General features: G+C 48.0%; 1 protein-coding gene across 1 annotated transcript; it reads left to right on the forward strand.

The window, feature by feature from the left end:
* The first annotated feature begins 3,524 nt into the window (after positions 1–3,524).
* On the forward strand, positions 3,525–23,098 carry LOC135819110 (synaptonemal complex protein 3-like). The gene is made up of 7 exons (XM_065332263.1): positions 3,525–3,689; positions 4,423–4,487; positions 5,541–5,658; positions 7,720–7,819; positions 8,512–8,610; positions 10,503–10,607; positions 22,193–23,098. Exons 1-7 carry the CDS (start codon positions 3,619–3,621, stop codon positions 22,250–22,252), a joined length of 618 nt encoding a protein of 205 aa, XP_065188335.1. The 5' UTR covers positions 3,525–3,618; the 3' UTR covers positions 22,253–23,098.
* Positions 23,099–26,254: the final 3,156 nt, after the last annotated feature.

The raw sequence follows: 26,254 nt of genomic DNA on the forward strand, positions 1-26,254 counted from the left end.
ACTTTTTCAGTAAAACTGAAGGAAAACAAACAAGAAGCTAATGTAATAGATATAGTCAAGTGTCAAGTAAAGTCGGCGGAATAGCATGAGCTCCGGTGTGGGGAGCAAACCCTTCCTTAATGTAATAGATGTCCATGAATGCAGTCATGTGGAGTGTAGATCAACTACTGTGAAGTGTGAAGAGCAATGAATAGCGATGAGAAATGTGTCAGCCAGGGTGAAACTTAGTACCTAGTCGTAGAGTGTAAGAGAGCTGGTGAAAGCGGAGGGAGAGAAGTGCAGAGCTGTGTTTGCATGTAGATATCAGTGTGAAGTGTTGTAAAGATGTGGATCTGGGGCCATACGTATGCTGGCAAGGGTGAAGACACATTGACAGGCTGTTGCACGGTATTATAGAACAATCTAGCGCACGACGTTAGCTTTTGGGTAATCCTGAAACAAAGATTACACTCAGTCGACAAAATTACAACATTGTGCCATCCAGTGTGACACACAGTCAGAGAGTCCACGTCCATCACAACACCAACACACGTCACACTATGTCTACTGAGCAGCCTCCAGCTTAAGCCGCAGTCCCTGTCCACAGGAGCCACGTGACGCCTATTCCGACTGAACATTGCTTCACATATCGTATTTCCCCGAATTTAAATCGCACTTTTTTTGCACTAAACTTCAAGGGCAAACAAAAGGAGGTGCGACTTACAATCGAGTGTGACATCTTGCTGGTGTGAATATAATTATTGAAACAAGATGAACTCGACCTGAAAGTGGGGTGCGACTTACAATCCTGTTACTGAATTGCTACTACTAGCTTAATTACCCATCCCTGCATCCAACCCTTGGCATGCTACAACGTGGGTGAGAGAATACATACAGTAGATTCAGTATAAAATTGGAAAGAATATATATATTTCACGGTTCGCGTGAGACTCGGCTGGAAGCCAGGCTTTCCGCATCCGTAGGAACGCCACCACCCTTCAAGGATCAAAGCGCAGATGTAGCTCCTAAAGCGGTGGGAGGTGAGTAGATCAGCTCACCGCCAAGTGGTCAAAGACCATCGAAAAAGGGAAAAAGGCAGCTGCATCAGCATGCAGCTGCGCATCAAAATCAAATGTAAAGATGGCGACCATGAACGACTGCGACGTGGATAAACTGCAAGACAAACTAGTGCAGCGACACTGACTCGACTGAATAAAGAAGCGGAGAAGACGAAAACGGCAAGGAAAGCGGATCGCTACGATCGCTCAAATGCACTAGCCTAGAGCGTGCATAGCGCATGCAGTCAAACGGTCAGGTGATAAGTGCGTACACAAATCATACGTCATAATAATGCAGTAGACAAAGAAAAGGAAACAAAGCTGAGCGCGAGGCAAACAAATCTGCAGAGCGCGAAAAGCGGAAAGCGGAAAGATAAGCACATTGAACGAAGGATTTGTTTGGGAACAAAATGCACAGGCAGACAAAGAAGAAAGAGTTTGAAGCTAGAATCAATGTCCGTGTTTCTTAGAATCAATCATGGAGAAAGCTAACTAAGACTAACTACCTCTGTCACGCAAGACCGGACCTAAACACCTACGAAGTAAGAATTGATGTGTTACGAGAAATACGTGTAGTGAAATAAATTGGTATGCATTGCATCGTGACACAACTTGCCAAGCTGCATGTACGTGATTGTAAATGTACAAACAACATGCAATGTCGTAGTAAGAACAATCGTAACTCGTGAATTCCGTGTTGTTGACTCAAGGCAAGCAGTACCTCGTTTACATGCTGACAACGACGAACGAATTGATTAGACTCTGATAATAAATACTAATAATATGAAAGAACAACAAAACGTAAATGTCACCTACGATTACACAACAATCCGGAGTTTGTACAAATCATTTCGCTATGGCAAATTTATAATCGGGGAAATATCGTGTGCGTATATGCCAATTGACAAGGTGGAGAATTGATGCATTGGTGATACAGGGTGTCGAGGTGCTAGCTGGATGTGAGTGGTGTTGGGCATAGTGCTATCCCAATGAGGTGTAAACCAGCAATGTTCATTCATGATCGGCATGCTACTTTCAACAAGACTGCTTTTCACAGTTTGAAGCATGTTGGCATGGTTATAGCTTCCAAGCTATCACCATGCCAACATGGAGAGACAGGTACAGGTAGGTGATTGTGTGAGGGTTGGGTGCGAGGGTTTTGGGTGTGAGGGTTGGGTGTGAGGGTTTTTGGGTGTGAGGGTTGGGCGTGAGGGTTTTTGGGTGCGAAGGTTGGGTGTTAGGGTTGGGTGCGTGATGTAGAAGTGTGTTCTCTGCTTCAACCACACTGTGCAGGTGTGAGGGTTGGGTACTGTTGTGTATCGTGTCGGAGAAAGGTCTTCTGGGGTGTCGTCGAGATTTCGTTGCGACCGTGACTCCTGCTTGTCTCCCTGGCTAGGTGCTGCTTGCTTTGCTTTTTTGCGTAGTGTTTTTGATTATTGTTTACTATTGCGTATTGTTAGTGTTCGTTGTGATTTGGTACAGTACTTGTTACGAGATACGACACATTGTGTAGTGTGTGTTTGCAGCACGAAGAAGACTGCTCACCAGAACGGTTAGCTCAGGAGCTTGGGCTTACCTTGTGCAATCACAGTTCATCAGCTTGGACATTGCGCTTGGTCCCATGCGAATAACCGACTAGAATAGTAATTATTTCTTCGTTGCATTTTTGAATTGTGTTCTTGCTAGCTCGTTGATTTATTTAGTTGATGTGTTGATTTGTGTTTGATTACTTATTTATTTGATGCGCGATTTATGTGCGCTGATTGCGTGATGGCATGCAATTATGATCATGCTTGCGCCAGCTAGCTAGATGCCTGCGCCGCGCACTGATGTTGAATGAGTTAGTATGCGCCCCGCGCTGTTCATGCATATATGGAACATGGTGTGTAATGTTTGCCGCACACGCGTATACGTGCCTCGCCTCGTACTGCTTATGTGCCGCGCGCCGTACTATTGCTGTCGCTTTGCCGCCAAATTTAGCTTCCGCTTTCCGAGCGCTGTACGCTCTTCTGTACGCTCATGCCAAAGTTTTGACGCACGTTGTGGCTGGCCAGCGCTTTACCCCTCATGCGTTGTTCTTTTCCTTGATGCTGTGGTTTGTTTTCTTTAGTGTTCTAGAGTTCTCTTTCCGATGTAGTTCGTATTTTTCCAGTCTCTTCTTCTCAATGTATTCTACTGTTCATTCATTATAGTCCGTAAAGAATTACGTGACCTTTTGTCTTGTGGCGTCTGTGCGATCCTGAAACTTTTGAGGTGTTAGTAGTGAACACAACAGGTACTGTGAACTGCGTAATGCTTGCGATGTATTAATGTTTGCTAATTTCGCAAGGAGAGCACAGCGTGAATATTTACCACTGTGAAATCAAACTTCAATAGTGGGTGTATGCGTGTGTGGCCACAATATTCTGCAAAAAGTTCCAATCGTTACCTCACTGCTTCTGAGAAATCGCGAAAATTTAATGACGCGGATATTGGGTGGTTTACAGTACGTGATGTAGAAGTGTGTTTTCTGCTTTACCCCGACTATGTACATGTAGGTGTGAAGAGTACATCAGTAGCTAGCGCAGCATCAGCATCCAGCATGGCAGCCACCTCATCATCCCGAGGTACCAAGCGATCCTATGAGGAGAGCGCTGAGTTTGATGATTTCAGGTAAGCTGTGCAAGAATGTTCGCGGACAATGGGGTTTTGATCGAGCTGAGTGAGCGGTTGGGTGGGGCAGTTTTAGCTAAACGATCTACAATGGTACGTACGGACCCTCCCCCCATGGGTTTCGTGCAATCTCCTTCGGCAGCTTTCACAGATCCCTTCGCAGAGTAGCCTTGCCAGTGGGTTGTATTCCTCCAATACCACAAAGCTCTGCCCTCCCCCCCCCCCCCCCCCCGCGGCTTTAGCACATGCCGGCAATCCCTTGATCCTGACAGAAGACATTGTCGTGATCTCTGGTGATTGTACTTTTAACCTCAATTTCATCATTTATTTGCTAATAGGTCACAGTATCACAGCTCCACGTGGGAGGGGTTTTGTTGTATTTTCTAAGGTCCACAGTTTGCCTTGTGATATACATCTGGAATTGCTATTTCGCAATGGTTGTGTTCGAAATCCACATTTAACATCCCTCCCCCTCCTCTCCCTCCCTCCCTCGCCATCCTTTGGACTCGTCTTGGCTAATATTTTCACGTTACATGGCAATTGCTGTCCCGCTTTTTACCTCCGTAGTGCAGTAAGTTTTGGACTTATATTTTGACAGTGATATTCGGCATTTTCAAAGCGAAGAGGAGTTGCGAACAATTGCTGGGAACAACATTTAGCTACATTTTAAACTTTATTTTGGTCTCTTTTCCTTCCCCATTGTGGTGTGTTTTGTCGGCATGGCAACGTGCAGCTCCACAGCGCCAGCAGGAATGCCAAGTTCAGGTGACATGCAGTCAGTATTGAACTCATTTGGATGTAAGTTAATGCAGTGCATGTGCCGCTCTCACATTTCTGCTTTGTGGCATATCTTTAGTTAACACTGCTGGTATGCAGCCTGTTCCCTTTCGTGGATGCAATACGGTACTCGCGCGACTAGAGCCCTCTCTTGAATAGTGCCCTCTCTCGAATAGAGCCCCAGTCTCGGAGAGCCTGTCCAAAAACAAAGCCCTATCTTTAATAGTGCCACCCCCACCCCCCGCTGGTAACCAAATGCATGTTCAAGTTAGGTGTTATTTTGGTAATTCTCTTCTCCATGCCATTGCACTGGTAGTTTCAGGATCAAAATTGCAGATCTTGTTGCCGTTTCTTTGGAGTTGTGATAGTTTACAGTAAACTTTAGGCTCTGTTTTTCGTTGCCTTGTTTGTTTCTATGCTGGACGACGTGAATGTACCAGCATTGAAAAAAACAGTGCCCTCTCTTGAATAGTGCCCTCTCTGTGATGAACATTGACAAAATAGTGCCCCAGGGGCACTAATCACGCGAGTACAGTACTCAAAGTTTCCCCGCCATTACTTCTTTCTCTCAGACTTCCTGAAAGATCTATGAAGAAGACTAGTTGAAGGCAGCGAGAGCCGAAATTCGACTCCTGTTGTGACTTTGTTCAAGCACTGCGGCTCGAGGCAAATTAATCTAGACCGACCGGTGGTTCTCTTTAAAAAAATTCAAAGCTTGGCACCATCGCTCTCTCCTTCTTCACAGTGCCAAATATGTGTCATGGTGTAAGACGTTTGCCGCAGGACGGAATTGCGGACGGGAAGTCCCAGCGAGCATTTCAATCACTTTAGAAGGTACAATGTATGTGCAGGGCTTATGGATGCAGGAGTGTAGACACTCGACTGTGTGCGTGTGTGTGTGTGGGGGGGGGGGGGGGGGGATGCGTGCGCGCATGTGTGGATGCGCACGCGTGTGTGTGTGTGTGTGTGTGTGTGTGTGTGTGCATGCATGTGCGTATGAATGTGTGTGTGCACGTGTGTGTATGTGCGCATGTGTGTGGATGCTCTCTGCGCATAAACCGACTGCACCAATAGCGGATATCTCCAAGACAATGGACCTGAAGCGCAAGCGCCTGGAAGCATTCTCACAAGCCTCCATCAAGTGTAGCAATCGCAAAGTTGAGGAGATCTGGAAAATCCACCAAGAGGAAAGGTAGCTGAGTGGTTTCCAGGGTTTGAACATCGTCCATATTAGGAAGGGTCCTTGTTACTCATAGGCTGCGGGAATGGAAAGGGAAAAGTCTGAAGAATAAATTGACTGCCACCACCAGGATGTGAACCAGAGACCTTTGCTTGAGGCCAACGATGCTCTACCCACTGAGCCTCCTTGTCACACTTGTATTTTGCTATTATCATGCAGGGCAGGTAGTGATGCTTGAAACCTACTTTAGTACAGCTATTATCATGCAGGGCAGGTAGTGATGTTTGAAACCTACTTTCGTACTGAGCTGAAGTTTCTATGCACCCAGACTTTGGAGAGGTTTTGTGCTGGAACAACTCCAGCAAATACTGTTAGGCTGGAACGAGAGATTGTGTGTGTGTGTGGGGGGGGGGGGGGGTATGCGTACATGGCATTGTTATAACGTACGCACGCAAGATTCCTTCCATGCAACTCGCGTATGCCACAGCAGGAAACACCATCTGATTTGTTCTAGGATAATTTAGAAGTGAACATGTAAAAGGCAATCATGGAGAGATAAGCAGCAGAGACACGTCAGTGCTGTCGTGGCACTAATGGCACTATGACACGACAGTATACGCCTCGTCAGCTCGTACCAAAGTAAGACACACGTTAGCCATGCAGACGTAATGCAGAAGAAGACTGATTCATAATGAGGTAAGACATTGTCACTCTTCGTCTTGCATGCATCAAAGGAACGTAGAACGACACACGTAGTAGAACGTAGATCGTAGATCGTACGACAAATATTAATAATAGATCAATCTATAACAGGCATGCTGCAGGCAAGGTAGCAGGGGCGTAGGAGGGGTTGTGGAAGTGGTACGACCGAAGGTCGGTGCGGCCAAAGGCCGTGTTAGAGGGTGGTCCGGGGGACCTCCCGCGGGATTTTTTTTGTAAAAAGACACAAAATCCTGCGTTCTGGGAACTTCTGGCACACTTCTGGCGCAGAGACAGATGCATGGCAGATCTACGAGAACGAGTCCCGAAAAAGGTCAAATAAAAGTCTGATGCGCATATGCACATCGATGGATCCTGATTTTCTTTATTACGGTTTTGAACGTTCCGGACGGACCACACTAGGGAGGTTTAGTTCCCACGTAACGGAAACGCGTACGTGGGTGATACATGTAAAGTGGATGAAGGGCATCCACGCTGCAATGTTATGTTTTGTCACACGGAACAAACAAAAGCATGAAGCGAAAGGCCCAAACCTGGTCAAAGACGAAGTTACCCGGGCCTAAGAAGCTCATCGAATATTTTGATTTCGTACTTCGGAAATTTCTTCAGCTGAGCACCTTCACAGCTCGCAAAATGCGCTCCATTTTGATTTTCACCCACGTTCTGGCGGAACGTGGGTGAGCCTCCATACACGGTATGTCGTGAATCAGAAAACGTCTGTACGTGGGTCACTGAGTATCACGTGGTACACACACGTAAAGTACCCACGGATTACGTGGGACTAAACCTCCCTACTTTTCGAAAAGTGGTATGGCCATGGTCGTACCAGTCGTAGTGGGTGCTACGCCCCTGGGTAGGTAATAAAGTTAGTATGCCACACATTTACTCTTTTAGCCACAGCTGCGTATTCTTTGTTTGTTTGTATTGGTATTGAACTTTGCACTCTGAAACATTATTGAATACTACTTCATGAAGCCCCATTGGTGAAGCTTTGGAAATCTATCTATAGAAATTGCAGTTTATTAAGACCGTCACGGATGGTGGTGGTGATTTTAAAAGATGACTCTGGAACTGCCCACCTTTCAACTAGTCTGAATCTAAAAAAAATTACGAAAGCCAACTTGGCCATCACCTCCTGTTCTTCGCTTTTTTCCTCGTTTTCGTCATCGTTGTCTCCGCCCCTTTGCTACCACTACCACTGCTGCTACTGCTCCTGCTGCTTGTGTTGTTGTTGTTGTTGTTGTTGTTGTTGTTGTTGTTGTTGTTGTTGTTGTTGTTGTTGTTGTTGATGTTGATGTTGTTGTCGTCGTTGGTGGCGGTGGGTTGGTGTTGTCCTTGCTGCGACTGCTACAGAGGTAAACTTCAAGATCAGTACATCAAACAGCTGAACACACTTGTCACGCAGTGGGAAGGTGATATGCAGAAAACAAAAGAGAGCGACGAGAAACTGCAGGTAAGGGCAGCTCTGTGTGTGTATGTGTGTGTGTGTGTTTGGGTGTTTGCGTGCATGTATGTTTGTACATGTGCGTGTGCGTGTGTGTGTGTATGTTTGTACATATGTGTGTGCATGCGCGCATGTATCCATGTGTATGTGTGTGTGTGTGCGTGTGTGTATGTGTGTATGTGTACTAGTATGTGTGTGTGTGTTTGTGTGTCTGTGTGTGTGCGTGTGTATGTTGCGGGTTCAATTCCCGACGATTATGGTCGCACGCGTCTTTTTTCTCTTTCTCGGACTCTTCCTGACTTTTCTTTCATTCTCCTGGGTGGTTACCAACAGCCAGTGTATGCCGGAGTATGTGGTGTGGTGTGTGTGTAGAAAAATATTGGAAAAATGAAAAATAGGGATTCACTGGCCAGAAAAAGTCACTTCAAACAGCTGTGTGGTGGATACCAGGCTAAAAATAGTGGCGGTCAATTCATCAGCCTTGCAAGCTGTTGAATGGTGTAATCCCAGCACAAGTTGCTATGTCTAACATAGCTGTTCGCTATCATCGCTTCCGCGATGGGCATGTCTGAGGTCTGAGGTGTGTGTGTGTTGGTGTATGTACATGTGCATACGTGTGTACGTATGTGTGTGTGTGTGTGCATAATTGCATACTGGTCGCCGTGTCTGATTGTGGTGTGCACGTCCCATGACCTGTGCAGAATCTTCTACGGCAACAGCAGAAACTATTCCAGCAACAACGTGTCACACAGCAACAGAAACTGATGTCCATCAAGCAGCTGGCTGAGCAGTTTACAAAGGTAGTGTTGTGTCAAGTACTGACAATAAGGAAGTGGTTTATTTTACAGACATGCGAGTGTAGCGAAAGTGGAGTCGGGGTGGGGGGACCATGCACAGTAGAGCGTGGTATTGTGTCACAATTTGTGTGTAGTGCGGGGTAGTGCGAGGTCACGTACCGTCTATAGATGGTGACAGGCAGGGGCCGGGAGTGGGTGAAAGTGTGAAAGCGTGAGTAGATACAGAATAGGACAGGCAGCACACACATTCTGACTGTTTGCCCTTCAAACCCATCTACCCCAAACTCCAACACTACCTCTAGCAAGAATACTGTTAGAAAGCTGGCGTGTTGCAGCCTAAATCCTATTGACATAGGTGATGCAGTGGTCCTGTGGGTGACATATCTCTCTAAAATCCATGGTTGTGAAGGATTGATTGGATGAGTGTTGGGAAAGGCATAGTCCGTTTCGGCAGTTAGTCCTATCACGAGATTGAAATGATGTCCGGCCTGTGATAGTTGCTGCATATTTACTGTCAGTGTTGTGTTGCTAGTCCCTGACAACATGTTGGTGGAGAGAGGGCTTAGGCTGTGTTTACATGAGGCGTTTCAACCCGGGTTGAGTTCCACCCGGGTGAGATTTCAACCCGCCATGGACACAAAATGAATGGCGCGTTTATATGACGCATTGCGCTTGACCCGGGTTGAAATTTCGTACTAACGTACTTCTGTGCGTATCTCGGGCCAGGTTTGAACAGCACTGCGTATGCAAATTTCGGGCGAACGGATTCACGTGACCATACAGGACTCTAGAAGTGGACTTTTGGCGGCATATCAGTATTTGACCCGGGTCAACTGTCCTCATGTAAACGCTCACCTATTTTGTCTATCGTACACAGGGGCGTGCTCGGCTCCCCTTCCAGGTGGGTGCACCACTTCCAGACAACAGCAATTTTCAAAAGGTTGTACCGATGACAACATCATATATTTGTACATGTGACGCCATTATTACTGTTACAAAGATTGTATGTCATCAAGAATGAACACAGTACAGCATCATATCGATTTTTTCAAAATATTAAAAAGGATGAAAACTTTACAAATGTTTAAAAACCAATCCGTCGACAGCACTGTGCCTTCCCTTCCGTTCTCTTTCCTTTCAAGCGCTGACGTTCGTGTGCCACTGTGGTCGCATCCTTTCGCGATGTCGTGCAATCTGATATGACACTTGACAGGCTGTACGTACGGAACTGCCTGGCTGCATGTAGGCCGCGCACCAGGCCCCCTGCTACACTACAACTAATACTTACTAGTACAATGTACAAGACACAGGTGCAGAACGTGCTCCCGCGAGGTCGGGATTTCCGCAATACATTCGTGACTTTTCAAAACCCCGGTCGAAATATTTTGGGGGGTGCACTTGCCCCCTGTGCCCCTCGCCAAGCACGCCCCTGGTACAGACTTTCAACCCGGGCTGAACTCGACCCGGGTTGAAATTTCTCATGTAGACACAGCCTTAGTGTTCTTGCTAAAACTGCCCACATTCTTGTCTGTGGTTGTTGCTGTGTGTGTGTGTGTATGTCTGTGTGTGTGTGTGTAAGTGTGCGTGTGCGTGTGTGTGCGTGCGTCGGTGCGTGCGCACGTGTATGTGTCTGGGTGTGTGTGCACGCACACGCTTGTGTGTACGTGTGTATGTGTGTGTGTGTGTGTGTGTGTGTGTGTGCGTGCATGTGTGTGTGTGTGTGTGTGTGCACGCGCGTGCGTGCGTGCGTGCATGTGTGTGTGTGTGTGTGTGTGTGTGTGTGTGTGTGTGTGTGTGTGTGTGTGTGTGTGTGTGTGTGTGTGTGTGTGTGTGTGTGTGTGTGTGTGTGTGTGTGTGTGTGTGTGTGTGTGTGTGTGTGTGTGTGTGTGTGACAGAGCACGGAGAAACTAGACACTTGCCATCAACAGCAGCAAGTTGCAATGCAGGCTGACCTACGCAAGGAAATGGCATTGCTACAGAAGAAGATGCTGATGGACTCGGTAAGCAGTATTTACAACGTGTGGATGTGCATACCGGTATGTCGCGCATTAAAGCCTGGCTTATTCCTGTAGAAGCCGATGTAAGGGCTAGGCTTCTATTCACATCAGGCTTCTATTCACACCAGGTATTTCTATGCGTGTCAACACTGAAACCAGGCTTATGTGCCGACAGTGTATCTTGAAAATCAGGCTTGTATTCAAAACAGGCGTCTATTCGAGATAGGCTTTAATGCAAGACACTACGGCATGTGCATATGAAGCATGCACATTCTCGTGACTAATGTCTTTGCCGAAATATGAACAAATCTTTTACTTGAACATGAATTTGTTTCAGCACCTTCTTTGCTTAGGCCACAATCACACCCTAGCTGCATCTGATGTTTGGCATTTTTAAATGCCAAACATGAGATGCAGCTAGGGTGTGATTGTGGCCTAAGTGCTTAAAAGTGGTCTTTGTAAAATAAAATAAAATAGAAAACACTATATTGATGACCGCAATCAATAAGACAAGCGGAATCGACATTTGTGGTACTTTACTCATGCAATGTAAAACGGTGGTCTGCAGTGACGTCTGATGTGGCAACAAACCCGTCACTGAAGCCTTACTTGGAAGTGGGTCATGGCAGTCAGTTTGGCCGAGATGCCACTTGGGCCTTCTCCACGCTCATCCTCCATTATGCGCACGTACACCTCAATGGCTGCTGGGTCATTTGACCCGTCTTCGTCAAGTTCTTCACTGAAGCCTTGCCTGGAAGTGGGTCATGGTAGTCAGTTTGGCCGAGATGCCACTTGGGCCTTCTCCACACTTATCATTCATTATGCGCATGTACGCCGCAATGGCTGCTGGGTCATTTGACCCGTCTTCGTCAAGTTCTTCAGGGTTGAAATAGTGCAGAGCCATATTCACATAGCTCATATACTTCTTGACATTGATGCACTACTACTTATGTGTGTCGTCACGGGTTTGGAACCGGGAACGAACTGCCTCTACGCTCCTCGCCACGCCACACAACAGAGGACCAGTACTAATTGTTAGAGAGCGTTTTCTTTAACTTGATTTCACAAGGCGACTGGAGAACTCATAATGAAGAACTAACTCTGGCAACGAACGACGGACGACTGACACTGAGACAAGACGAGACAACAGAATATATCATAGTGAAGGCGTACAACGGGGACAGGACGAGCAAGTGTGTACCAACGGGGACAGAAGACGGTGCAGCCGCATGTACGCAGGAGTCAAAAACAGCGCAGCAGCAGCATGTACCACGACTCAGCAGCATGTAGAACAAAGAGACACAAAAGCAGCCACATGTACGACAAAGAGCTACACGTGCAACCGCATGTACAACGAAGAGACACACGCGCAGCCACATGTACAACATGTGTGTGATAGACACATTCTTTTCCTCATCCACATGAAAAAGGCAATTTGAGAGAAATAGGAACAGGGACAGAGACAACACCGGACAACAGAAGAAAGTAGAACAATCAAGTCCAAGAAACATGTTGTGCGAGATTTATGAGTGTCAGTTGTCATGTTGTCAAGGAGGGAGTGTGCGAGATTTACGAGTGTGATTTTGAGTGTGATTGGACAGGACACTGCGCTGAAATAGAATGAGTGTTGTTGTGATAACATCATTTACGAGTGTGTTGTTACAATACAGTGTTTGTTGTGCGTGTTTGTCGGATACGCCGATATAATCAGTTGCATAGATAATACTTACGTTGTTGCTTGCATTCTCGCTCTCCACAGCAACTCCACAGCGTGCTGCGTTCTATGTATTCCTATTCTGTACACTGACTCTCTCTGACAGGGTTTGCTGTCACCCTGTCTCTGGGCGCAAGCACCCTCTGACAGACCAAACTGATTTTGTCGTCACGGGTTTGATAACCGTGAACGAACTGCCTCCACGCTCCTCGCCACGCCACACAACAAAGGACTAGTGCAAATTGTTAGAGAGCTTTTTCTTCTACTTCGCTTCAGTAGGCGATGGAGAACTCATGGTTATCAGACAACTAACACTGACAACGAACGACGGACAACTGACACTGAGACAAGACTAGACAGCAGAATATATTAGATTGAAGGCGTACAACGGGGACAAGACGAGCAAGTGTGTACCAACGGGGACAGAAGACGGTGCAGCCGCATGTACGCAGGAGTCAAAAACAGCGCAGCAGCATGTACCACGACTCAGCAGCATGTACAACAAAGAGACACAAAAGCAGCCACATGTACGACAAAGAGCTACACGTGCAACCGCATGTACAACGAAGAGACACAAGCGCAGCCACATGTACAACACTATCCCCCATCAAAAAAAAACATCCACTCCTGTGGATGGAAGCAATCAAAACAAAATAAGAAGAAAGACAGAAGAAAAAGAAATCAAATGTGAACAACATACACAGGAGAATAGAAACAAAACATGCAGAGCCAAAACAGTAAGAGACGTAACTCCGGACAACGGGGAAAAGCCAAGGCACAAATGTGTGAAAAGAAAACAGACCGGGCCCACCCATAGAGGGAACCGCCATACTTTCAGGCGTGGGCCGCCAGGAAGTAACCACGTTGCCCTGGTACGAAGCCAAGGCAAACCGATGGCACTGCGAAGACCGCGGCAGCTGAACCGGGTGACCAGGCATCTGGAAGCACAGGAGTTGTCCGGAAAACCATCACGCAGCAAACCATCACGCAGCCGATGGGGCTACGAAAGCTCACAGAGACAGAAAGACACACACAGAAAGAAACACGGACTGACGCAAACATCTCAGCCATCGCCAAAATCAGAAAAGCACACGAAGGAAGGGAAGAACAGCCAGGAAGAACACGTCGACTGAAACAGGAGCAATTAATCAGTGAGGACACCATTTAGGACACACAAACAAATCGATTACCAATACGCAAAAGATAATGAAGAAAAACCACAGGGCGCTACCCTGAAAACCCACAGGTCTCTAACCTGAAAAAACCACAGGGATTGAACCTGAAAAAAACCACAGGGATTGAACCTGAAAAAACCACAGGGATTGAACCTGAAAAACACGGAACTACATCCGCTTCGCAAAACCATAAAACCGAAGAAAAAAAACTGTCAGGGACCGACTGGGGCGCGCAAGGGCCAACCAGCAACACGCGGAAACCATAACACCCGCAAGGCAAACCGATACAACAAAACACAGGATCCCTGCAGACCACCAGGCAGACCGTGGCTCACCATGATCAGACGCCCACCCAAACGAACTAGAGAGACCCACATGCCGAAACACAATTATTACAAAACCATACGCTCACAAAAAAATTCAACCTGGATCCGAAACGAGAATCCTACATGAAGTTCACACCTCCCACCAAACCGGAAGCCACCAGCTTTCCGACTGGGTGCACAGTGCACATGGTGCATGACCGAGCCTGACAACGCTCTGCACGGAACATGGAGAAACTACTACTACTACTACTTCTAGTACTAGTGAAACGGTAGAAACACGAAACAAAACAATATGGATCGACTACAAACGAGGCAGCACCTCGAGAACGTTCCGGTGGACATCCAAACAAATCACGTGACACAGTCACAATATCGGAGCAGTCCGGCGGCAACTCGGTCTCCGTGACAAGCACAAGTGCACAACACAAGACGAGATCAAAGCTACCCATGCTGAATTCACGACGAGCAAGCAAAAACAAGTTCCAGATTCGAACGCGTAGCACACGAACAGAAGTTTGAAATTTTCATACACACAACCGTACAGTACAGGGTAGTCGATCTACTAGTCAGAGCGACACAGGAACAACGAACACAACGGGGCGAACTTACAACGAGCAGCTAGACTACACTACACACTCGAGCACAAGAGAACAAGGTTCCACGGACCTCCTGCCGGGACCAGAGTCACCCAACGCAAAACAATTTGAAAAAATTCGAAATCGAATACTAGTTACGGCAACACATTACGCAGAGTAGACAATTACAAAGGCATTCTCACCTGAGTAGGCGCTCTCATGAGAGGCTTGGACGTTCGTGAGACTCAAGTAGCTGGGCCATGGCGAGAACACGAAGAGGAGACGAAAACACAGCTGATATGGAGACGAACTCAGGGTCGTGGACACGATTTGTTGGGCGCCAAATGTCGTCACGGGTTTGAGAACCGTGAACGAACTGCCTCCACGCTCCTCGCCACGCCACACAACAAAGGACTAGTGCAAATTGTTAGAGAGCTTTTTCTTCTACTTCGCTTCAGTAGGCGATGGAGAACTCATGGTTATCAGACAACTAACACTGACAACGAACGACGGACAACTGACACTGAGACAAGACTAGACAGCAGAATATATTAGATTGAAGGCGTACAACGGGGACAAGACGAGCAAGTGTGTACCAACGGGGACAGAAGACGGTGCAGCCGCATGTACGCAGGAGTCAAAAACAGCGCAGCAGCATGTACCACGACTCAGCAGCATGTACAACAAAGAGACACAAAAGCAGCCACATGTACGACAAAGAGCTACACGTGCAACCGCATGTACAACGAAGAGACACAAGCGCAGCCACATGTACAACAATTTGCTTCATCTCCACAATATTTATCTCCTTTCGATTTGAATTTCTGTTTGTTCTGCACTCTGATTTTTCCTTGTTGCACCTGCGCTTTTGTACGCGGACCTTTGCTGTCGCCATCGCGTCGCCATTATTTATATCCATGGTTACGTGGTGGTATGACTCATCGATGCATCATGCGCATGATCATTCTTCTTTTCTACTCGTACACTTCGATATGCATGCACGCACACTGATGTACACCGTACTACACGTACACGTAAGCCAATGCACGCACGCGAGCACGTTTTGCTGATGACAGCGATTTGGCGATCGTTGTTGTTGTTTGTTTTCTGGTTGAGTTGAGAGTATGGTTGAAACCAATAAGTAAATACAGTCTTCTAGTTGTCTCCACGAAAAGGCCAGGAAATCGTGCCACAACAGGGGTCTGAAGACCGCGTAGTTTTTAGTTGTGGTCGATAATTTCACATGGTCCTTCGAGCCGGATCGTGGAGCTTGAGATCGAGAGTCGATTAGTGTTTTAAAATCGAGAAATTTGGTCAGTCATGGAGAAGGAGGAGTCCAGAGAGACGAGTGAGACCACTAGCTCTGGGACAAGACAACCAGCAGTAGAAGCGTCGGCAAAGACGCAGGATCAGCTTGTTTTGCGCAAGAAGCGCAGGGTGCGTGGGGGCCATCGGGGATCGTGCACGAGATGCATGGGCGAGTTCCAGCACGTTGTGGACGAAGCTCGATATCTGAATGTGTTGGCCGACGATGTCCGTGCGTCTGTGCGTCATGCACGCAATTTGCTGGCGTGCAAGAGGGAGCTGCTGGCCGCTCTGGACGCAGAGGTCTTGGATTTAGTGTGTGACGTCAGTGATGGAGACGTTGAGGAGGAAGTCATGGAGGCGGATGACTGGACACTGAAGCTGCAGACGTTCTGCAGCACACTGGACCATATATTGGATTTCCCAGCAGAGGAAAAAGCACGTACCCGTGATGACCGACGCGCCAGTACACTGAGCACACTGGGAGAGAGCTCAGAGAGTACTGCAGACTCGGGAAAAGCAGTCAACCCGATCACTGAGGATGCCGCGAGTGATAATACTACTACTAGTACTGAGAAGCTTGCTGCCCTTACAGAAGAGAGTGTTGTGGCGTCGTCAGCGTCCAACTCACAGTTGAGTACGCTGTCGTCAGTGTCGGCCAGTGGCAGCTCTGCCAGAGTGAAGCTGCCGAAACTAGAGCTCGGCAAGTTTGGTGGCAACGCAATGGAGTGGCAGCATTTCTTTGATGTGTTCAAGTCGCTGATCCACTCCAATAGCGGCTTGACAGACACGGATAAGTTCACATACCTACGTAGCAGTGTTTACGGAGCAGCAGCATCAGCGCCATTATGGACTGCACACAGTACAGCTCCTATCAGAAGTTGCGGCGAGTTACAGCGTACGTGTTGAAGTTCGTGAAGCTCGTGCAAGGCCGACGAGACGAAGCAGCCGCAGAGACGGTACTGCTAGATGAAGCGCAACGGCTATGGATTGCTGACGTGCAGCAGTCAGCACCAGACGCAACCAACCGCATCGCCAAGGCCAAGAAGCAGCTTGGCATCTTCGCAGATGAGTCAGGTCTGCTAAGGTGTGGTGGAAGATTGCAGGCAGCGGATCTGTCAGCAGGCCAGAAACACCCAGTACTGCTGATACCCGGGCACCACGTCACCGAGTTGATCGTCGCTGACTGCCACGAGCGAGTGCTGCACAATGGTGTACCAGAGACGCTGACGGAGCTACGAGCTCAGTTCTGGATATGTCGTGGTCGTCAGTACGTGCGTATGTTGCTGCACCGATGCAGACTCTGCAAGATGCTGGAGGGCAAGCCGTACGCGGGACCACCGCCACCTCCGCTGAGTGAATTTCGCACGCAGGTCGGCTACGCGTTTCAGCACACAGGCGTTGATTTCGCCGGTCCGTTTCATGTGCGGACAGCGCAAGATGTGGAGAAGGCATACCTGGTACTGTATACGTGCGCAGTCACCCGAGCAGTGCATTTGGATCTCGTCAGCGATCTTAGTACAACCACCTTTCTCCGGAGCTTCCGGAGATTTGTAGCGCGGCGAGGAGTGCCGGCAGTTGTGAAGTCCGACAACGGCAAGACCTTCAAGGCAGCCGCACGTCTCTTGCGAGACCTCCATGTGGAACCGGAGACGAAGAGCTACTTGCAAGCCAAGAACATCCGTTGGACGTTCAATCTGGAGAAGGCACCTTGGTGGGGTGGCTTCTTTGAGCGACTCATCAAGAGTGTCAAGCGATGCGTCAAGAAGGTCCTGCGGTCGGCGCAGATTACAGCTGACGAGCTATTGACATTACTCGCAGATGTCGAGGCAATTCTAAACTCGCGCCCGTTGACGCACGTTTCGACGGAGGATGTACGAGAGCCGCTGACGCCATCTCACCTGCTATGTGGCCGAAGAGTTCTGTCACTACCTGACATGGTCGCCGACGATCCTGACGAAGTGCCTGTAAGCCGCAGATATGCCTATCTGCAAGAACTCCTGCGTCACTTCTGGTCTCGGTGGAAGAATGAGTACCTGCTGGAGCTCCGGAACAGCCACCGTATCGGACGTCACACCGATGTTGATACTATCGCCGTGGGTGACATTGTGGTGATTCACCAAGACGGGGTTCAACGCGGCCTGTGGAAGCTGGGAGTCGTAGACAGCTTGCGTCCAAGCGAGGATGGTCGTGTCCGAGGAGCTGTGGTGCGCACAACAACGAAGAGCGGCCGACCGACAACGCTAAACCGGCCGATTCAACGCCTCTATCCGGTTGAACAGCTTGTCGTATCACCAACCGCAGCGACACCTGAAAAGTCGACGCAGCAGATGCCTGATGCAGCGGACGACACGCCTGTCGAGGACGCAGCAGATGCCAGCCCAGTTCCGGACAACCGGCAGACACGCCCACGTCGGGCTGCAGCTCAGCGAGCGCAGCAGGAGCGACAACAGCTTATCAGTGCCAACAGGTTGTGAATATGGCAGTGCACCAGCAGTCGCATCTTTCTATTCGAGTGTTGTAATGTAGTTGACTATTGAATAGTCAAGGAGGGAGTGTGCGAGATTTATGAGTGTCAGTTGTCATGTTGTCAAGGAGGGAGTGTGCGAGATTTACGAGTGTGATTTTGAGTGTGATTGGACAGGACACTGCGCTGAAATAGAATGAATGTTGTTGTGATAACATCATTTACGAGTGTGTTGTTACAATACAGTGTTTGTTGTGCGTGTTTGTCGGATACGCCGATATAATCAGTTGCATAGATAATACTTACGTTGTTGCTTGCATTCTCGCTCTCCACAGCAACTCCACAGCGTGCTGCGTTCTATGTATTCCTATTCTGTACACTGACTCTCTCTGACAGGGTTTGCTGTCACCCTGTCTCTGGGCGCAAGCACCCTCTGACAGACCAAACTGATTTGCTTCATCTCCACAATATTTATCTCCTTTCGATTTGAATTTCTGTTTGTTCTGCACTCTGATTTTTCCTTGTTGCACCTGCGCTTTTGTACGCGGACCTTTTCTGTCGCCATCGCGTCGCCATTATTTATATCCATGGTTACGTGGTGGTATGACTCATCGATGCATCATGCGCATGATCATTCTTCTTTTCTACTCGTACACTTCGATATGCATGCACGCACACTGATGTACACCGTACTACACGTACACGTAAGCCAATGCACGCACGCGAGCACGTTTTGCTGATGACAGCGATTTGGCGATCGTTGTTGTTGTTTGTTTTCTGGTTGAGTTGAGAGTATGGTTGAAACCAATAAGTAAATACAGTCTTCTAGTTGTCTCCACGAAAAGGCCAGGAAATCGTGCCACAACAGGGGTCTGAAGACCGCGTAGTTTTTAGTTGTGGTCGATAATTTCACACATGTCCAGGAAACCAGACGACAGTGTTCACCCTGATAAAGACGTGTTCTACTTCCAAATGGAGCTTGAAGTCGCTTGCTCATATTCCTGAGCATAACTGTATCACCAGCCTGTGGCATCTCCACCGTCGCTTCGGGATGTTCTCTGCAGTACTCCAATGCCTTCTCGGTGACATGAGTTGAGAGGCGTCTGAAGCAAATGAAGTATGTGTGCACACATCAGACAGTTCAATATTCTTATTCTTGGGCAAGTTGGGAGAGCTTGATTAGACTGAATTTATCTGACAATGCACAAGGGGTAAATTCTTGTTCTTGTTGTGAACTGAGAAAGAAGACGACTAATGCGCAAGGCGCTTGCGCAGAGACAAAAAGGACCAGGAAAAACATGGAGGACGTAGCTTAGAGGCGGGTGTGTACGTCTGGAATAATCTATGCGTACGGAAGTACACATAGCATAAATCGGATGACGAGAAAACCGCATCAGTCAGCAGAAACAATAAACTCGCGGCCCAGCTTCGGTGTGGGAACGCGGAAACAAACTGGGAATGAGAACACAAACTATGACGTGTACATTGGATAGTACGCGTACTCTGAAGACTAGAGAAACTACAGTGCAAATAATTTCATGACGTTGAGCATCATGTCAACGTCGTGACAGTATGCTCGTCGTGCTCCTGTTGCAACAAGGCGACTGAAGGACTTTATCCACACCCAATGCTGGGCATCAGCGTTGTTGCGTTCGTCTTGAAACAGCAACACATTGATGGCATTCTGCGGTTGACGAGAAATTCTTAAAGTATATAGGACTGTCTCTTCATATCCAAAAACGTTGATGTGAAGGCCGTCATTTAGTCTTTCAATGACTGCTATGTCTTCTAGTTTTGCCGGAAACTCGATGACGTTTCCATTAACAGCATTGCTGTCAATGCCAGCCACTTCACGATTTATCCTTGAAAGGCAAATGATCCAACTAACACCCTCAGGAGCCTTGCTCTTCTGCAATGACCGTTCAGGCTTTTCTGGGTTGACGGCAATTATCGATTTTTGACATTTCAAGTCTTGAGAGAACAATTGTCAGCTTCACAACAGGTCTTGCCTCCAGCTACAGAGTCCATTGGTAGAGGTGGACACACCATACCATTCAACGAGGCTACGTTATTCATCCACATACTCTTTGTATTCAGTGAGGAATGCTCTCAGCTTACGGCATATTGACTCTGATGCTGTAGCGTACGACTCACTGTCGCTGCCATCACCATCGTGATTACTTGCATGGGCACTTGCCAGCCAACCGTCGCACTGGCATGTTTCCTCCTCGAACGCACCGGTGTGCACTGCAAGCGCCCTACCGAGGGCCTTAACTGACGCCAAAGCAGGTGTCATGATGACAGGATCGCCTTTTGGCACCAATTTTATGTGGTAAAACTTCACTTTCACTTAGTACAAAGCATGCACACTCTGTCGCGGACAGCTGGCCAACAGCTGCCGCGACAACTTCACGAAAGGAGAGAGACCTGGTTCATTGTTACTCTTGTTTCATCACATGAAGAATATTGTTTGGAAACGAAACTACCGAGAGAAGGACACGAAGCACTACAAGAGAGCGCTCCGAAAAAGGATTCGCTCGCACGGCAGCGTATGCATGCCGTGCCAGCTTACTGTGTGCAAAAATGAGAAACCAAAAATAGATTGTGCTACGTGCAAAAGCCAGCCAGTTTGGGAAGTGCATCGTAGCGATTGCGTATCGACGCTAAGATGGCGGCTGCACTGGAGCGCGGCCAGTGCGTGCATGCAAAAAAAGGGAAATAAATAAATCATGAAAATGCAGTTCAAATAAATCGTCCGTTCGATCGAAGAGATCAAATAATTGCAGACATGAAATTCATTTCAGAACAAGAATATAGAGCGAAGCTAGTCATGTGTAAAGCTACCTTACTACAAATAATTAGTAATTAATTACTATACCTATAACCAAGAGTAGATAAACAAGAGTGTGCAACTCGCGGATGGGTAGGCCCACGGCGGAATTTTTTGTTGACGTAATCTTTTCAATGACGCACGCGCTGCGAGTCTTTCGGATAGTTTTCCCTCGTGCTCTTGGCCGGCTTTACACTACAAGGTCGGTGCCCAGCACGTGCTCTCACACTGCTCTGCGGCAAAATGCGCGTTCTTCTGAAAAAAGGTGACGTCAACAAAAAATTCCGCCGTGGGCGGGGGTATCTGCAGATTGTGCAGGAGAGATCCGGAGTTGCACACTCTTGTTTATCTACTCTTGCTATAACTTAGCTATGGGCAGCGGACCTGGACCCTATCGCTCCTGGGATATACCTTAGGCAAGAGTGCGACGTAAAGACAAATTGTAAATACCGTAAATTCAAATTGCACTCGTAACATGTATTCAAATATTGACAGTCCGGCATTCGCACATATCGCGACAGCTGCTGCTGGTGCTGGTGCTGGTGGCGGTGGTGCTGGTGCTGGTGCTGGTGGAGAGAACAATCTCATTAAGTTTTTTTGAATGACTTGAAAGCATCACTGGTGAAAGATAGGCCAGCTGAAGAAAAAAAACGGACGATCGATCGAAACTCAATGAAAAGCATCAAGATGTTGCAGCTGAATGCATCTGGCAGCATTCAGCTGGACTTTTTGGGCTGAAAGACGCTCGACGGAAAAGGAGCCGAATTCAGCCGTTACCTTGGAAAAGACTGAAATAGTCCACGTGTCGTCGGCTGAATGGCTAAAAAATGTCCACAGTGACCGCAGCCTGCAGAGTGCGTGTCCCCAAAGGATAACCCACAGCATCTTATATTCGCCAGAAACGCGGGTGCATTTCCCTGTGTTGACATAGAGTACTTTTCATGTATGTCTATGTGCATGCGTGTATGTGTCTGTGCATGGCTTTTGTGTGCATGTGTATGTGTGTGCGTGCGCGCGCGTGTGTGTGTGAGCTGGGCATATGTGTATGTATGTGTGTGTGTGTGTGTGTGTGTGTGTGTGTGTGTGTGTGAGCTGGGCATTCGTGTATGTGTGTGCATGTGTGTGTGTGTGTTTGTGTGTGTACATGCACACACGTACATATATGTATGCGTGCATATGGCTGTGTGGTCTTGCAGCAAAACCAAGAGATCTCCCAGGTCAGAAAAACGCTACAGACGATGTTAGCTCAAGTCTAAAAGGAGGGGCGATGAGTATTGAGAGATACTCCTGCCGGCACAAGTCACAATGTTACGATTTCTTCGACAGTCACGACTGCATGTTCTCTTCTCTACATTATCCTGTTTCTAGTAATGTCTGTCCATGCAAACCTCATAGCCTGGACACGGATAAACCTCATTGCCTGGACACGGATAGCTTATGTGACATACAGTACACTGCTGCACACACACACACACACACACACACACACACACACACACACACACACACACACACACACACACACGCCATATCTCTGAGTCTAGGCAACAGAGTGGTGTATTCGCACGTATAACAGTCAGTGACACTGTGATTGTGTTAGGATATCGCATACTTCTCACGGTCATCATGGATTCAGTTGCAACCAACTCTCCCCCCCCCCCCCCCCCCGCCCACACACATGCCTCCTTCTTTCGTTCTTTTTACGAATTGGGTGTTTGGTTTTCAAGTATAAACAAACACACACACACACACACACACACACATTCATGTACACCATGCCTCAGCACCATAATTATTGCTTAAAAAAAACAATGATAATTATCATGTCAATATATTATCCTCCAGAGCATTCTACCAAGAGTACTCTTGATTCTACAGTATCTTGTTCTCCCCACACAGGTAGCCAGGGGTTGAACACACACCCAGATTATCTCCAGATACGCAATAACAACCGACAAACTATGCTACACGCCGAGTGATATCTTGAAGACTTGTGGAGCACATTCATTTCACAGATATAATAATAACCAGACTGCAGTAGTTGCAGTAGCACACAATTATTGTCAACGTGTTTAGAAAATATCTTCATATTATGTATACACAATCTCTGGGAAGGTAGTACTGTACGAGCATGTCAGTGTGGGAAGCAGCTGAGATATGGTATGCTGTAAATTGTTATGATGAGTGCAGTGGCTTGGGACGTGACCTGTGTGCATCATTTCCCACGACAGACTGATGCAAATGAAAACTTACCATCAAGAAGACGATGGGTGAAGACACATACGTCATCAGGACATGAATGCACGCACACACGCATATACCCAACACACATCAGTTTATTTTATTTTTACTAGAAAGTTAACACAGCCCTGCGGAGAGCCAAGTGGAGACAAACACAACACAAGACACCTGGGAAGTAAGGACGACATGCTGATGTCCAGGGAGCAACACGACCGACCAGAGGTCCCGGCGTTAGAATTGTAACATGGCAACGAAAATGGGGGGGGGGGTTGCATAGCGAAAAAATTAGGTGTATCCACACATGCACATGTGGACACAGGCAATCTAAAATTCGCTACAAAATCCACACAGTTTAGAGAGTATCTGCGAGAGAGACAGACACACACACCACATACACACATACACATGCACACACACCCAAGGCTGACTCCACACTTTCTGAAGCTGAGGACTGATACTAGCTCGCTTGATGTGAAATGGCTCAAGATACACGAAAATAAATACTGGAGACTATACTGGGGAATAGATAAATAAAAGAGGTTTGCCGAGATGCACAGAGTGGTGACAAATATCTGCAACAGCGGTCAACAATAAGGTATTGAAAGAGGAAAAAGGAGGAGAGAGAGAGAGAGACACACACACACAGACGGACAGAGAGAGAGAGAGACACAGACACAGACATACGGACAGACAGACAGACAGACAGAGGTAGAGAGAGATACGAGAAGAAAGGAGACAACGAGGAGAAGCGCGTGGTTGCCAGCCGGTACAATGGCGAGCACAGAGAAAATGGAATAGTACAGACTACAGAAAAAACTATTTGCAAATTATACGGTAGGAAAAGGAGTGGCACTAAGAAATTAATGTCTAAATAGCATGGACGTGGGTGGTTTCCGGGTGCTTCATAGTTTATACATGATCTGTTAGCATTAGTGTGGTGTTTGTGTGGAGGTCTCAACATCCTACACAATGCCGATAATAATTATTATGTGGTAAACCGTAAGCAAATTTGCAAAAGAGGTATATGCGCGGCAGCAACAGCAGCATATCAGACCACCCATACTTGATTCATCACGCATGCTAGTAGTTTTACATAACCATTACGCCCAGCAGCAGCAGCTAGCATGGGTCCACTACAAGCTACAACAGCACATGATGTGGCTCCATTCTAGATGCTAGTTCCGGGGCAGGGCAGGCAAGACAGTGACAGATTGATTGTGACTGGTACGCCTGAGTCAGAGCACTGCCGCTGGCTTGTGTGTGTAAGTGTGTGTGTGCGTAGTACCATTGGAGAATTATGAACATTTTGCTTTAAAATACGAGTCTCTAGGAACAAGACATAAACGAAGCAGAAGCAACCACCAAACCACTCTGCCTTACCTAGATATATAGCCAAGGTAGAACAGCAGTGTTTACCCGTGTCCCCTCGGCTGTCTCCTCTGCGGTTACCACTGTTGCTGGTGCTGTGGCCATAGACACAGCTTGAAACTCATCACACCACGATTCGTGCATTGTGGAGTTCGGCTGGGCACACTGCTGCGAACTGTAACAAGCAGCTTCTCACATCTTGTGCGTTTGAGGAGCACCAGCTGCATCATTGTACGAAGGCGGAAACTGACCAACACCTGCACCCGGAGCCGGAGGATAAGTTCCCGGGGCCATAGCCTGGCCCTGGGGGTAGGCTCCCGGGGCCATGCCCTGGTCCTTGGCGTAACCTGGGCCGGGCTGACCCATCATTGGCTGTTGACCCATCATTGGCTGTTGACCCATCATTGGCTGTTGACCCATCATTGGCTGTTGACCCATCATTGGCTGTTGACCCATCATTTGCTGTTGCCCCATCATTTGCTGTTGCCCCATCATTTGCTGTTGCCCCATCATTGGCTGTTGCCCCATCATTGGCTGTTGCCCCATCATTGGCTGTTGCCCCATCATTTGCTGTTGACCCATCATTGGCTGTTGACCCATCATTGGCTGTTGCCCCATCATTGGTTGTTGCCCCATCATTGGCTGCTGACCCAGCATCGGCTGCATTTGCTGTTGCTGCATCATTCCTGTTTGCTGGTTTTGTCTGTCTCGCTTGCTGCTGCCTCCAAACAAGCCACCGAACATACCACCACCACCCTTGGCTGAGCTTGCCAGTGCTGCAACCATGCCCACTTTGAGCATTGTGTCCGTGTCCACACCACTTGTGAGCTGCTGGCCCGGTCGCCGGCCAAACGACATGGCTTTCGAGCACCAGCTGAGAAGGATCAAGACGAAAATGGCTATGCCGATGTAGATGTACTGGGCCGTGGTGAGCTTTGACGGAGGTTTGGGTGTGGGTGTGGGTTCCGGGGGTGCGGTCGCACAGCAGCATCCACTCGCAGTGAGCGGGCTGCTTGCGCAATGTGAAAACGTGGTACCGTGCGCCGGTGCTGACGTGTTTGCATAGCAGCACCGTGTTAGAGTGGCTGACTCCCACGGACGGGGGCAGGTGTACGGCACTGGTTTTAGGCCACCAAGAGAACTCCGAATGGTGCACTGCCCACTGGCAGGGGACGTGCGGACAGTGGGTGTGCTCCCTGTCCGGCCTGTGTTGCTGGTGCCAGAAGACGGGGCTTGGCCTGTGCCTGTAGCTGATCCTACTGGTATAGTGTTACTGCCAATACTGGTGGTGACAGGTACCTGTGTCTGTTGTCCACAGCACAGCTCCACATCACTGACAAGCAAACAGAACAAAACCAAGGCGTGCAGCCTGTCCGCCACATACCCGGCTGTTACCCTTGCCCGGGATTGACTCTGCATTCTCTCCGACTAATCACGAGTTGTCATACACGTATAATGATCGCCTAGCTGACAGGATAAAATCTGTGTCTCGAGCGCTCGAGGTGGACCTGCTGCGGGCAAATCTGATCCAGTTCCACGGATTTCGGCTTGGCAAACTGCTACTACACTATATTCCACGGGAAACGAAACTATCATATTACATGTACGTCTACTGGTACAGTCAAAGTACTGAGCGAATGGACTCGCTT

The sequence above is a fragment of the Sycon ciliatum genome, chromosome 6 (assembly GCF_964019385.1).
Source record: "Sycon ciliatum chromosome 6, ocSycCili1.1, whole genome shotgun sequence".
Classification (NCBI taxonomy): domain Eukaryota; kingdom Metazoa; phylum Porifera; class Calcarea; order Leucosolenida; family Sycettidae; genus Sycon; species Sycon ciliatum.

Coding starts and splice junctions, on each gene's coding strand:
- LOC135819110 (XM_065332263.1), top strand. CDS start 3,619: ATGGCAGCCACCTCATCATCCCGAGGTACCAAGCGATCCTATGAGGAG. Junction 5,659..7,719: donor AAAATCCACCAAGAGGAAAG/GTAGCTGAGTGG, acceptor CGACTGCTACAG/AGGTAAACTTCAAGATCAGT. Junction 8,611..10,502: donor TGGCTGAGCAGTTTACAAAG/GTAGTGTTGTGT, acceptor TGTGTGTGACAG/AGCACGGAGAAACTAGACAC.